The sequence below is a fragment of the Trichosurus vulpecula genome, chromosome 1 (genome assembly GCF_011100635.1).
Source record: "Trichosurus vulpecula isolate mTriVul1 chromosome 1, mTriVul1.pri, whole genome shotgun sequence".
NCBI classification, from domain to species: Eukaryota; Metazoa; Chordata; class Mammalia; order Diprotodontia; family Phalangeridae; genus Trichosurus; species Trichosurus vulpecula.
In genome coordinates this window covers 230,342,685-230,357,208 of record NC_050573.1, presented here as the reverse complement: position 1 = coordinate 230,357,208, position 14,524 = coordinate 230,342,685, and the positions used below count along the sequence as shown (strand labels likewise).

At 43.4% G+C, this 14,524-nt stretch overlaps 1 protein-coding gene and 1 pseudogene across 1 annotated transcript in view; both read left to right on the top strand.

The window, feature by feature from the left end:
• The first annotated feature begins 6,904 nt into the window (after window positions 1-6,904).
• On the top strand, window positions 6,905-7,621 carry LOC118836252 (annotated as a pseudogene).
• Window positions 7,622-9,929: 2,308 nt separating this feature from the next.
• Window positions 9,930-14,524, top strand: part of RAB12 (RAB12, member RAS oncogene family) — a 46,299-nt gene continuing 41,704 nt past the window's right edge. The window contains exons 1-2 of the mRNA XM_036743581.1: window positions 9,930-9,957; window positions 12,100-12,798. Coding sequence (XP_036599476.1) covers window positions 9,930-9,957; window positions 12,100-12,798 — 727 coding nt within the window. The remainder of the gene's footprint in view (window positions 9,958-12,099; window positions 12,799-14,524) is intronic.

The following is a 14,524-nucleotide window of genomic DNA, read 5'->3' as shown; positions in this document are numbered from 1 at the left end:
TGGCCTACCCAAGAGCAATTAATATTTCTCTAATTATTTAGATCTGTCTTTATTTGTGTGAAGAGTATCTTGTAATTGTGCGTCTTCACAGATAGAATCACAGATATTTTATACTCTCTGAGTTTATTTTAAATGGAATTTCTCTATCTCTTCCAGCCAGATTTTGTTGTTAACAAACAGAAATGTTGATGATTTATTTGAGTTTGATGAAGTTGTTTATTGTTTCATTAGTTTTTTAGTTGACTCTCTAGGGATTTCTATGTAAACCATCATATCATCTGCAACAAAAAAGTGACAGTTATCTGTCTTCTTTGCCTTTATATATTCTTCAGTTTCTTATTCTTGCCTTATTGCTATAGCTAGCATTTCTTCAACAAGCATTTTAAACCTCTAGCCCCGACTAGATTTTAAGGGCTGGGATTCAAAGACAAAATGAAAAAAAAATAGGATAAGTGCATAGGAGAGGTAAAAGAATGTGAGGCATCATAGGAAGAACAGATTATCTCTAGCTGGAAGGAGTCAATGAAGGCTTCATGGAGAAGGTTGAAGAGGGGTTTACCATATTCTTGGTAGCTCAATGAGAGCTAAACTGACCAATGTAAAGGAAAAATTGCTAATAATTAAATATGTCTAAAATCAAAGTGGGTGATCTTGTGAAAGAATGAATTTACTATCTGTGAAAGTGTTAAAAAAAAAACACAAGCCAGATACTGGACAACCACCATCTATTGAGGATTATGAATAGAACTCTCCCTATGATAGTTCCCTGCTTTGCAAATTTTCAAGATTCCTCTGTACTGTCTGCATCTTGAAGATGCCAAAGAGAAATGGGAAGTGTAGACCTGAATGACCTTAGGGGACTATCAGAAATGGAATGAGAGAAATCACTAAAGAGAAAGGGAGAAGAGTAATTCAGTTGGAGAAAGGACTGAGTTTGGAGACTTGGGTTCAAATCCCTGCTTTGCCGTTTAACATCTATGTGACCTTGAGCAAGTCATTTAACATCTCTGTGCATTAATTTTCCCCTCTGTAGTATGATGGAGATGGGCTAAAATGGCATTTAAAATTCCTTTATCTTAAATGATGAGGAGGATGAACAGTGTTTGTGTGGTAAGGCAAAGACATGATGTTATTTCTCTCCTTGTTAGACTCCCTTGAGTGGGTCATTCATGTTCTCTAGCTTCCAAGAACCTGAGTTGGCAATGTGTGTTCAGATTGGGGTAATACTGGTAGCCTAATAGACTGTAAGAAGGCAGAAAGGAAAGGATGTACTTAAGCCATTCATATTCTGTGACTGGGATTCCTAGGGGAGATAATGAAGAGATATTGAGAAAGACACTATTGCTGACTTGCTCTCTGTATTTGTCCTTTGTTTTCAAGAGGACCATGACATAAGGGAAATGATGGCATGACTTGCAGTTGACTTTGATTTGAGTGAGAGAGGGCTGCACAGCCTCACTTCCTCATCCAGAGCCATCAGGATCCAGTGACCAGATATTCATCAGGATGACTGGAGACGACCTAGGATGCAATGGGAGACCTTGGCCCTTTTAGGCTAAGGCCTTTTCTTGTTCTCACTTAGAGTGAGGTAATGCCCATTCAATAAATAGACCTGTTTAAGAAGTGAGTCAAGGGATAGCCCTTTTAATTAGAAAGAAAAAAAATCAAGCTGGGAAGGAAAGCCCCTCAGGGTTTCTGTTCCAAAGAGAAACAATTACCATTGACATTCACTCTAAGCTGGGAGCACCCAAAATACAGCCGTTAAGTGGAGCTTGGGCTGGGACCTATTGTGATCCAATGAAGTGGGTTTTAGGTTTTGTGAAATAGAAGGGGGGGGGAGGGAGAGAGAGAGAGAGAAATTTACCTTCCTTTGGAGAGGAGAAGGAGAGAGGGAGGGAGAGGGAGAGGATGAGCTGAGTTACCCAACTAGCTGGGTCCCCTTTCAGGCAGCTCACTTACGGGTTGCTCTAATATCAGATTTGCCTATTGGTTGGGTGGTAGTTTAAGTGACAATCATTACAGGAATAGCCACATTATGAGAGGTGAATGTGCTGATCCAAGAGAGAGTCCATGCATAATTTTTGCCTTTGAAACCAAAAGGTTTAGCCAAGAAGTAGGAAAATGATCCCCTACCAATATGGTCTTTAGGTGTCCCAATGAAAACCAAGTATAGAAAACTGGGTGATAGGAGTTAAGATTTCAGCCCCTGACCTGGAACTACAAAGTTAGAGATTAGGATCCTATGGGAATGTAGGCTAGAACCATTTAATGTTTAATATGTTTAATGTTTAATAAATTATTAGTGGAAATTAATCATAGCCTTAGACTAGATAGAGGTTTGGGGTAGTTCTGAAAGGAGAATGAATGAATAAATTAAAATAGCATTTATTAAGTACACATTATGTATGAAGCACTGTACTCAGGGCTGAGGATCCAAATAGAAAAGCAAAGATAGTCCCTGCCCTCAAGTCTAATGAGGGAGATAATCAATTTAGTGACCAGCACTTTGATTACTTTGATTCAGAAAAGTCTTGGAACTGTAAGTAGGGCCCTAGAGGGGCAGAAAAACATACCCTTGATTTGATCATTGTTCTGTTGTTTGTCCTTCATTCTTGAATGGGACCACGGCATTAGGAAGGTAATGCCATGAATTGCAAGTGGATTGGATTTAAATGAGGAAGGCCTGTGCTAAGTCACCAGCCTCACTTTCTCCTCTGGAGCCATCTGGGCCCAGTGGCAAGATATAGATTCGGACAACTGGAGATAGCCCTGCATCACTGTTCTAAAAAAAAAAAATGAGGAAACACTGAGGACAGGCAGGGACCAAGCCAGTACTAGTACTCTCCATTTCTGCCCAATTGCTCAAGCTGATAGATTTGGGATTGGAGTGTTATCTCGTGTACTGTTTAGATAAATCCAGAATTCTGGATCCTGGTAACTCACGTACAGTAAACAGAAGCAGCTTAAGTTTGGAGTGCCACCTGGGAGGGTGTATTAGCATCCGTTTAGGTTGGACAGAGGAGTAGAAGACAGTGTGGTATAGTAGAAAGAACACCAGGAGCCAGGAAACCTGAGGAAATCTTGGTTCTTCCTGTACAACCTTGTACTCCCTGTATAACCTTGAGCCGCTCCTTTCACTTTATCTGAGGCTTGGTTTCCTCATATGTAAAACAAAGAAATTGGACTAGATCATTTCTAAGGTCAATTTCAACTTTCAAGTTCTGTGATCTTCTAGAATGTATGAAGTAGAGATCTCAATGCTTTGCACAAAGCACAAATTCTAAGTTAAAAGTTAAACCTGTGAGCCCACATCTGTCTCCAAATGCCTTCTTCTCACTGAATTCTTTCTCACTTTCACATAAGACATTGAAATATGGAATGCTATAGTTACCATTCAATGCCCCTTGCTCCAAGACTGTCATCAAAAGCATTGCCACTGATGACCACTTTGTGTCTAGCATTTCCTAAATTTTCTGATTTCTCAAGTCATAGTCATGTTAGGACAAGGGAAGAAGATAACGAGACGAAAAGGTAGGCAAGTCATGCAAAAGTAATTAGTTCAAAAAAAATAGCAATAACTGGAAATGTTGGCACTTGGAACAAATTTAGGATGGGGGGAGGATATATACAACTTGTACTCCACTGAACCTGAGCTTGCACTCCACTGGCAGAGGCCTCATGAACCCTGGGGGTATCTCTGTGCCATAGAAGACATTAGAATAGGACATTAGGAAGCAAATTTTAAATACCTTTAACAGAACACAGCAACCTCCCGAATATAATAATAGCTGACATGTATGTAGCACTTGTCTACATGATCTCATTTGATCCTTCCACAGCTTTGTAAGGTAGGTGCAAGAGGTGATATTATTTCTGTTTGACAGAAAAAGATAAGGAAGGTCAGAGATGTTAAGTAATTTGCCTGTGGCTACATGACTAGCCCATGACTAGCTTGTCTCACTTCTGGTTTCAGAGATGAGATTCAAATCTAAGTCTCTTCTGACTCTCGGTCCAGTATTTTTTCTTTTTTACTAGACTACCATACTTGAATATGTTCAGCCAAGTCAAAATTAGGATACCTTCTTCACTTGCTACCAGCTGCTCTGCTTGGTTTCACCACCACTACAACCACCACCACCACTACCATCATCATCATCACCACCTGTCCCCTCCTATGAATTTATCACCAGGAAACTCATCATCATGGAGATTGCTTCTGCTTTGGTACTCTCCCTTCAGAAGTACCCTCTTTGTTTTTGCTCTTCTGATTGGAGGGCTGGAGGGTGGAGCAAAAATTCCTCTCATGGCATCCCTTTATAGAGGCTTAAAATCTCAGCCAGCTCTTCGTTTGCCAACAGCTGTTCTGCTTGGTTTTGACTCCATCATTATCATGCTTCTGTGCGCCCTCCCCCCCTTTTACAGTGTCCTTTTTTGGTATTGTAGATGTGTTTCAGTTTCATGGTGTGTTGTGGGGTCGTCTCAAAGAATTCAGAGTCAGACTACCTCTCATCTAAGGATAGGCATTTATTGAGGATTGATACCCCTCAGAAGCAGGCTAGGTTCCAAGAGGAACCAACAACTTCAGAGAAAGCAAGATGGATTTTCATAGGGTAAAGATGCAATTACATAACAGAAATTGTGAATATTAAAAAGGCAGGAGGGGCTTGTCAAGAAATTAGGTAATAGGAGAGGGGTCCCTTCTATGGTTCAGTAGTCAAACATCCTGGTCCTGCTGCCCTCTGATTGGATAGTTATTGTGGTCCTATCTGGTCAAGATGGATAGTTAGATATTGTGGTCCTATCTTGGGCTAAATGGATGATGTGACTGTGATTGTGTACAAGGACACACCTATTCAAATATGTGAATTGGATCTGGGGGCAGTGGCTAGCTAGGGGCACTGGATATATTGAGTCTGGGGCCTGAGGTGGAGCCCCTGAGTGGGGCTCCATAAGGAAGTTAGAATATTGGGACTGGGGGACAGCTTTATTAGGATTCCATCAGATAGACATATTAAATTGTAAGCTCTTTGAGGGCAAGGACTTTTTCTTATTTGTATCTCCTGGCACGGTGCCTGGCACAGTAGGCACTTAAAAAATGTTTATTGTATTGTATGTATACTTGTAAACACACATTTTCTTGCTTTAATTTGTACACTGTTAAAGTCTCTGATGCCACAGGGGCCACTCCCCAGAAATCTGGCATTTTAAACTTTTGTCATATGTGGGCAGATGCTCTTCCATCCTGTGTGCTAAACAGCATCCCTTTCAGTGCCATAGTATCAAAGGAATGAGTGTTAGGTTAAGCTGACTGACCATGTATTAGGAACATGGCCAAAATAAAAGATGAAATATTAAGATTCCAAAAAGAAAACCTTTCTGTGTAAGAAAAAAAAAAGGATTTATTGTATGGCATGTGAACAGGCATATTGCTAATCTTTTATTTCAAAAAATAAGAAAAATACAGTGTATAAAACTTAAGGAAATTACATTTTAAAATCAATTAGGACAAACAAAATGTTAAATACCCAGAGCAGAAATATGAAAAATTAGAAGCAATGTCTAGGATGTGGTTTGCATTTAGATCCAGGGTATGCAGATCTGGTGATAAAGTGATTTGTATTAACCATTACTCATTTGAGACAATAATACTGAGAGCATATAAGTAGGTTCTCAGATTTTAAAGGAAGCCTATATAGCACAGCGTATTTTATATAAAATAACCATGAGATTAGAATGACATTAATAAAATCATCCTGACTCAATGTGCAAAAATAATTTCAATGGCTCTATGGACAATACTTTAGTCTAATAAATGCTTGTGATTTTTCAAGCTTATCTCCCATTGTACTACTAGCAGAACTCTCTGCTCTACACAGATTGGTATTATTATCCTGTTTAAAAAAAATGCCTTGGTGACAATCTATAATGACAAATCAGTGGGTGGGATGCGCAAGCACTTTGTGGTTGCAGAGATGTGCATTTCTGTCACTGGGGAGGGGGTATGGTTAGATAGAAACAGAGTTTGGTATCTGGCTTCCAATTACATTCCTCATCCCCCTGGGGGGAAAAATTAGATCATCAGGCAAATACCAAAGTTTCTATTTGCTCCAGCTCTGAGGATTTAGCAGATGTATTGATTATCATCATTTTTTTTAAATTTACTTTAGAATGTATCTGACCCCCTCAGAGCCTATTCTTTGCTCAGATCTGGAATTTGCTTTCTGATATTTTTCCTTTATTTTCTCTGTGCCAGTCAAACCTGAAAAAAAAGTTATAAGTAAGATAATAATGAGAGAAGTATGAACAAGTGACCGCTTTCATTTCTCACGCTGCTCCTTCCAATAGGAATGCCAGCAGCACAAAGCCATCCAGAAAAGGGGGTTCAGCTGCAATCTGATGATGGGAGATAGCCATACTTACTTAAATTCTCAGTGACTGTTAAAAATATAGCAGGGATTTCAGCTTGGATACTGGTAGGGAGGCAGGGAGAAACAAAGAAAAGGGTAGAGCAAATGCACACAACAGCCTCCTCCAAGGCTGAGACTCCTAGCTACCCAGCCGAGAGACAGCTAGGCAGCCCTTCCAGCCCACCGGAGGACAGACGGACTCTACTGCAGGCCTCATGCCTCTTGCTGCCTCCTCATGGTTTCCCTACAGTCCCGGCTAGTTGTTCAGTTTCCCAACAACTTTCCAAGGAAAATCAAGGGAAGTGGGCCATGGTTGCCGTGAGCAACTTTGAGGAGCGGGACACCTTTAGAGAAGCTTGATCAAGGTGCCATCGCTGTGAGACCCTGCAGATCAGGACTCCAGCAGAGTTCCTCTATCTCGTCTTGCTCAATCAAGGGAGGCTATCTTTCCATTTCTCCTCTGCCTCCTGGAAAGTAGCAGAAAGCCAGCATCCATCATGGTTGGATTTAAGCCTACAGATGTGCCTCCAACAGCCACTGTAAAGTTCCTTGGGGCTGGCATCACTGTCTGCATTGCTGACCTCATCGCCTTCCCCCTAGACACAGCCAAACTCTGGCTGCAGATTCAAGGAGAGAGCCGAGGGGCCATCCGAGCTTCCTCTACCAATGCCCAGTATTGGGGTGTCATGGGCACCATTCTGACCATGGTGAAGACTGAGGGCCCCGGCAGGCTGTAGGATTGCAGTGCCAAACAAGTTTTGCCTCTGTCCACATTGGCCTCCATGACTCTTATCGAGCAGTTCTATACCAAGGGATCTAAGCGAACTTCACCCAATGTTGCCAGCAATGCTATCATCAACTGTGCTGAGCTGGTGACCTACAATCTCATCAAAGATGCCCTCCTGAAGGCCCATCTCATGACTGATGACCTTCCATGCTACTTCACATCAGCCTTTGGGGCTGGCTTCTGCACCATCATTGCTTCCCCCATGGACATGGCCAAGACAACATATGTGAATTCTGCTGTGGGTCAGTATGCCAGTGCTGGCCACTGTGCCCTCACCATGCTTTGGAAGGAGGGACCCCAAGACTTCTACAAAGGGTTCATGCCTTCCTTCTTCCACTTGGGCTCCTGGAATGTAGTGATGTTTGTCACCCTTACGTGTGCGTGCTCTGTCCAAAGGAATATAATTTTGGTTGTTTATATTTTATAAGATATTTGGGATTTGGAGGAAGCTAGATTTTTTTCTATTTTTTTCATTTTTTTTTTCAAAAAGCTAGGACTCTTTACTTTTTGTCCTGTACAGTTTTCATTTATGATTTTTTGAAATATAGTTCTGACAAAAAAGGTGTTTTTTCTTAAACTCATTGTGATTCAGATGGAAGTACTTGACTATGCCTTTATACCCAAATCACTCTGGTTTTCATTGAATGGCCAATAAAAGGTGGCTCATTGCTTAGGTTTTTACGGCTTAAAATGAGTGTAGCAATTGTTTTCAGTTCTGGCCAGAAACTTTGAGGGGCTATCCTTTCCAGATTGATACTTTTATGATGGGAAACTAGACCATTTTTTTGTCTCAATTCTTATCTAGCCCTTAATCATTGAATGGGCATTGCCTCAGACAAACTGAGACCTAGGAAAGGCCAAGGTTACTCACTGCATCCTGGGCCATCACCAGTCATCTTGACTTTTGTCTTGCCACTGGACTTTGATGACTGGAGGAGAGAGTGAGGCTGATAACTTTGTGCAGTTCTGCCTCACTTAAATCCAATTCACATGCAAGTCAATATATCACCCCATGATGTCATTGGTTCTCTCTGAGAAGAATGAATAACAACAACCCCCACCACTACGGTAGTCTTGGGGAGCCTATGGACCCCTAATGGCAGTCTGAGGAAGGCTTTGGACTCCTCAGAATAATGTTTTTAAAAGTCTAATGAAACCATTCTCCATATGTAGCACAGGAATATTGATGTGTGGCTCAAAGGGAGGTCAGAATAGACATATCTAACGTCTTCTCCACCATGTGTCTCAAAGGGAGACCTTAACTCCCGCCAGGAGGGGAAGCAAGAGGTTGAGGCCAGAAACTTGGCCACTTTACTTTCCTCAGAAAAAGGGGATACCCACCTAGAATTGTATCTATCTGCTCTCTTATGTATTATTAGTCTAGTGAACAAAGTTTTCAAACTAAACCTCTGATCACTTTTCATTAATGGGGAAACAAATACCTCAAGATTTATATATACAAGATTTGACTCCTTTCCCACCAAATACTAGTTATACAACGAACACACATCTGGCAAATAGCAAAGAAACCCATTTTCCAAGTCAATAGCAAAACAGAAATCAGAGAAAGCATATATATGAGAATATATACCAAAAAATAAAGAGTGAAGTAGTTTTCCCATTAGGAATGAGGTAATTCAGCTCAACAAATGAGTTCTAGATCTCATCCAAAAGGGAAATCCCACAAAGTCTCTAAAGTAGGAGGCTGGGGATAGGGACATAATGGAGACTGCTAGTTTTTCTCATGTCAGCTTCTACCCAGTCTTTTTCTCCCTTCAGAAGTCTAAAGTGGGGTTGGCATTGTCCATCCTCTCCTGAAGTTGAAGGTAAGTCAGAAGTGTTCATAGGAGCTAGAGAGACTGAAGAGCTTTTCTCTCTCCCCCTTTACAGTACCATCCCACCCCTCAATGCCCCACCCTGGGCCAGGGGATTCGTCTCCATCAATGAGGAGAGAGTCCCATACCAATGAGCTTTGGTACTTGGGTTACAAATGAATAAAATAAAATATATAGGTTTACAAAGGAAGCCATAGGTTATTGGAAAAGTTCACGGACCACCACAGTCCCCTAAATCTGTCCAAGGACCCCAGGTTAAGAATCCCTGATCTAGGGGATAATCTGGATTCACATCCTCTTTCTCCCATTGGTTCCAGGGTCTTCTCTTCAGATCCAACTTTCAGTTAAAGGGAAAAATATCTATATCTTTAAGAGAAAACAAATTATCTTTCTCTTCCAATCATACCCCACTGGTTTAATTAACTACACCAGTCAGGGTTGGTGGTCATCAGTTTTATCAAACAATTAACTAGCATAGAAATGATAAGGGTCAACAGGGAAATATAAGCTTAGATGCTTGCTACCTCTGACAAGCAACTGGGTGTCTTTTACCCTTTCACTCATTGAGCAGAGGGGAATCAAGAAGCAAACTATCCAGCAGTTAAATGGAGAACAGGTGGCTTCAGGCTAAACACCCAAAAGCAAAGAGGACATGAAAAAGTTTCAACTGTCCCACCCATCAAGTCTCACCCAAACATGCCCATCAACTTTCAGCAATCTCTGGCTACTCTTCATAGTTCCCAATGTCCACCTGGGTCAGCAAAGATTTCATGGATGAATTTCACACTGCCTTTGAACCCTCCCAAGTCTCTTCCCTAATCAGTTCAGCTGCTCTTAGGCGTCATAGTTACTGAGTCCTGTTCTGTCTTTCAAACACATCTTCTTCCAACACCAAGGTCAATGTCGTGGGCTTTTTTGGGAATTCTGGGTAAAAGCAAAGCAAGAACTATAAGCACATTAGCGAAAATGCTATAATGTCAAGAACACTGGATTTAGCATCAGAAAACCTTCGTTTGAGTCCTGGCTTTGCCATTTATTAATTATTCCACCTTAGTGAAGTCAACTTCTTTGGGACTCAGTTTCTTCCACTGTAAAATGAGAAGCTAGATTTTATAATTGCTAAGGCTCTTTCAGTTCTATCCTTCTGTGACTTAAATGGTAGAGGTTAGAGAACTATGGGGGAGCTGGGTGGCTCAGTGGATACACTGCTGGCCCTGGAGTCAGGAGGATCTGAGTTCCAATAGAGAGTCACGTACTTACTAGCTGTCTAACCCGAGGCAAGTCAGTTCACCCCGTTTGCCTCAGTTTCCTCCTCTATAAAATGAGCCGGAAAAGGAAATGGCAAACCACTTATCTTTGCCAACGGAAGGAGACAAGCATTTAAGTGTATATTATATTATCTCCATTTTACAGTTGAGGTAAAGGTTGAGTGAATTACTCAGGGTCACACAACTAGGAAGTTTCTGAGGCTAGATTTGAACTTAGGTCCTCGTGATTTCAGCTCTAGGGCTTTGTACGCTATACCACCACTGCCCCATAAGGAAGATGTTCTATTTTAAGCTAGTTAATTTCGAGCCCTTGCAACATGCCATTAGCAGCTGCCTACTTATGACAGCCATAGTTGTGCACTGAAATGAATACAATCTAAGGTTCAAGACTCGCTTTACTAGTATATTGCTTTTTTGATCAAATATCCTGAAAATCTCTGCAATCATTTTGGGGAAGATGAGGGCGAATCATAAAATTATACTTCTTAAAAGCTAGAAGGGGCTTTAAGAGACAAAATTGCATTTTTAAAACACCAAGAGGGCTTCTTATTTAAAGGAACCTTTTTATAAGGGGAATGATCAATTCTCTAATTTATCTTTTGTGCGAATCAAAATTTTCATACATTAGGCTTGCTTAAAGTATACATGTCATATGTTTGCCAAACCTAGAGTCTAAATATAGCCCAAAGAGTTTAAATTCAGTTGGTAACTTAATCACTCTTTGCAAACGTGCCAGGTCATATCATATTTAGAACTCTATGTTCTCAAGTGTTCTGTTCATGGAGAGAATTTGCTAAACTGATACAGGGGCAACAAATTAACAAGGCAGGTTTTCTGTATCCTAGGATCTTCAAACAGGAATTACATATAAGATTCTAGCCCAAGATTTTCAAACTTTTGTGTTGTCTCAACAACTATCATTGACTTTGTAATATCTAAAATAAAAATACTGCCCAAATAATAATGGCACGTATTTATATGGAGACACAAACATGCATTATCTCCTTTGATCCTCGATACAATGCTTTAAGGCATGTAATGTAAATATTATCTTCATGCTACAGATGAGGAAACTGAGACCCAGGAGGGTTAATGTTAGGATTATGGTTTCCAGAGATCTGATTTTAATGTTTACAAACTACCTTTCATATTCTACTGGTGCCCTTTCCCTCCAGAAAGTATATATGAAGAGTGTCCCAAAAGTTAAGTGTCAGAAACCACAATAGAGACTCAATAGAATGAGTCTCTATTGAGATTCATGATGAAAGTTCACTGAGGGCAAGGGCTATTTCCTTTTGTCTTTGTAGCCTCAGCTGTTAGGGACTAGGAATGGATCCGAGGTTTGATCGAGAAGAGAGCTTCTGGATGAGGATACTTTCTCTACCAATGCAAGTGGACAACATCTTTGCAAATTATGGTCTTATAGGGTTGCTTGCCATCCCTGAAAGGTTTCCAAGGTCAAAATGCCAGTATTCCTTAGTTTCCAGAGTGAAAGTGCTGAATTCATCGGAGGTCTTGAAAATTAGGTCCTCCTGAGTCTAAGACATGTTCTTAGCCATTAAGTCAAGCTCTTTCCCTTTTGGCACATGGGATGTGGTGAAAGAAATGATGGAAGGAAGGAAGAAAGGAAGGATGGGCGGAAGGAAGGAAGGAAGGAAGGTGGGAAGGAAGGAAGAAGGAAGGAAGGAAGGAAGGAGGAAGGGGGAAGGGCAGAGAGGAGGGGAAGGGGAAGGGAGGGAGAATGGAGGGAGGGAGAAATGGAGGGACGGAGGGAGTATAAGACTCCACTAAGTACGCCACAGAGTCAGGGTTGGTGCGCTCCTCCCCGCCCGGCCTCGGCTCGGTCCTCCCTGCCGCCAGGGGGCGCAGGCTGCTCGCTCTCGCCGACTCCCCGCCTGGGCCGGGCCCCTCCCGCCGGCTCCGGCGGCTCAGCGGCCCGCCCCCCGCGCCCCTCCCGCGGGCTCGTCCCCCTTCCTGCCCCTCCTCGTCCGGGATGTTGCTGCCGCTGCTGCGGAATAGCTGCTTCCCTTCTTCCTCTCCCGGCGGCGGCGGCGGCGACGCGGGCTCAGGGAGCCGGCCGGTGGGGCAGCTGCTGCACGGAGCCCGCGGGGCGGCGGGGCCGGACGAGCCGGGGAACAACGAGCCGGGGGCCGAGCCCCAGCGGCGGCGGCGGGAGGAGGAGGCGGCGGGACCGGAGGCCGGGGGCCGGGCCCGAGGGGCGCCTCCTCCGGGGAGCGGGCCGCGGGCGGAGCGGGAGCCGTATGTGTCCATGGATCGGGGGGCCGCGCTGCAGAGGCGAGGCGGAGGCCTGAGCGGGGGCGTCTCGGCCGCCGGCTCCCCGGCGCTGTCGGGCGGCCAGGCCCGCCGGAGGAAGCAGCCGCCCCGGCCGGCCGACTTCAAGCTTCAGGTCATCATCATCGGCTCCCGGGGCGTGGGCAAGACCAGCCTGATGGAGCGCTTCACCGACGACACCTTCTGCGAGGCCTGCAAGTCCACCGTGGGTAAGCGCCTCGCCCGCCCCCGACAGCGGGGGGCGCGGGGGACACATGGGCAGGGGGCGATCGGGAGACACGGAAGGAGCCCGGGGAGGCCCTGGGAAAGGGGACGGGGCACCCTCGGGGAGGGGACGGGACGGGCAGACAGCCCGGAGAGGACGGGGACACCCCCCCACCCTGGTCTGTGAGAGGCCCGGGACCCCTTCCCCCACCCTCGAGGTGAAGATGGGGACCCCCGCTCCCGACTTCAGCCCCAAGTGCCCTTCGTCCCTCTCGTCCCGCCCCCAGCCCTGGACTGTCCCGGGTGCCCCCTCTGCACTTAGCTCCTCCCTTCCAGACTCCTCCCAGGCCTCTGCTCGCCCCTTCCCCACATCCCTGGCGTTGACCTCATTTGTCCAGGCGTCCTTGAGCCTTTCTCCTTCCCCGGCGCTTTCTAACAACCCCAGGGTGAATACAGAAAGTGGGTGGACTGAGCGTAGGAGCTTCTCTGGGAAACTTAAGACTGCTTCCCACTCTGAGGCCCTTATTTAATATATTTTATTTTATTTTTGCTTAGGGCTGTTTTTTCATATCAGTTTTGACATACACCTGCCTCTTGGTTCTTTTCCATATTCTTGTATGTTGATCTTTCTACAAAAATACCTCCTTTCCCTTCCTCTTCTCCAGACACAGAATTGATTTATTCCTTAGATACCTCTGAGGATGACCTGCTCCCTTAGACCCTCTGTATTTGCCTGTTCTAAGGTCAGATAACTGAGTGATGCATTTGCTTGGTTTCAGCTGTCCTAAGCTGTAGCCAGCAGCCAGCGTCGTTCTCAATTGAAACTCCTGACAGTCTTATATTACTTCAGAGGTGGGGGTGGGGAGTCACTTGATACTTCGGGGTGGGACTCAGGCATGTTGTGAAATTGAAGATAAAGATAACATTCACCTGCTGGGACACACTCAGTGGCTTCTATGGCCTTCGCTAAATAAGTGACAAAGGTGTATCAAGTTTATCTCTAGCAAAATTTCCCCCTCAGATTTTGATTTTCAAAAAACAAAACATTTCTGTGAAAGGAATGGTACTATGATAAAACTGAGCGCCTACTCTTAATAAGCTACTGATATGATGTATTGAAATTTAAAATGCTTTTTAAAACTCTAAGGAAATGGCTGAAGATATTAGAATAGTACAAGTTTCTTAATAAACAGCATGTTAAAGTACGTGTGATACAATAAAACACTAAACTTTGAATCCTTTGTCACTAATAGTGAATTCTGATAATCCATTAACACTTAAATGACCACCTAGGTAATAATGTACCGGATCAGAAAATAAAATTGCCTTGCCTCATAAAACTGAAACTGAAGGGAAATTTTATGAAGGAAGGCAAATATATTTATAGTAAGAGTACACTGGAGTTCATAGCATTTATTTGTAGCTTAGTTCTGGAAAGAACCTTGGAGATTTAAGCCAACCTGTCATTTTGTAGATGAAGAAACTACTTTGTTATCAATAATTGTTTTTGTGAAATATCCCATAAAGCTAACCTGGATCTCATGGTTCCTGGGCTGACGTATATGTAACCTAAATAAAGGAAAGCAGGAATAGGAGAGAACTTTTTTACTTAGTGCTAGACTCGAGGTTCTTTAGCACAAAAGGAAATCACCTTGAATCATAGGCAGTTAGGGATTTCCTCAGGGAATGTCCAAGAAATAGTGAATATTCATTTTTAGATTTTAGCTTTAC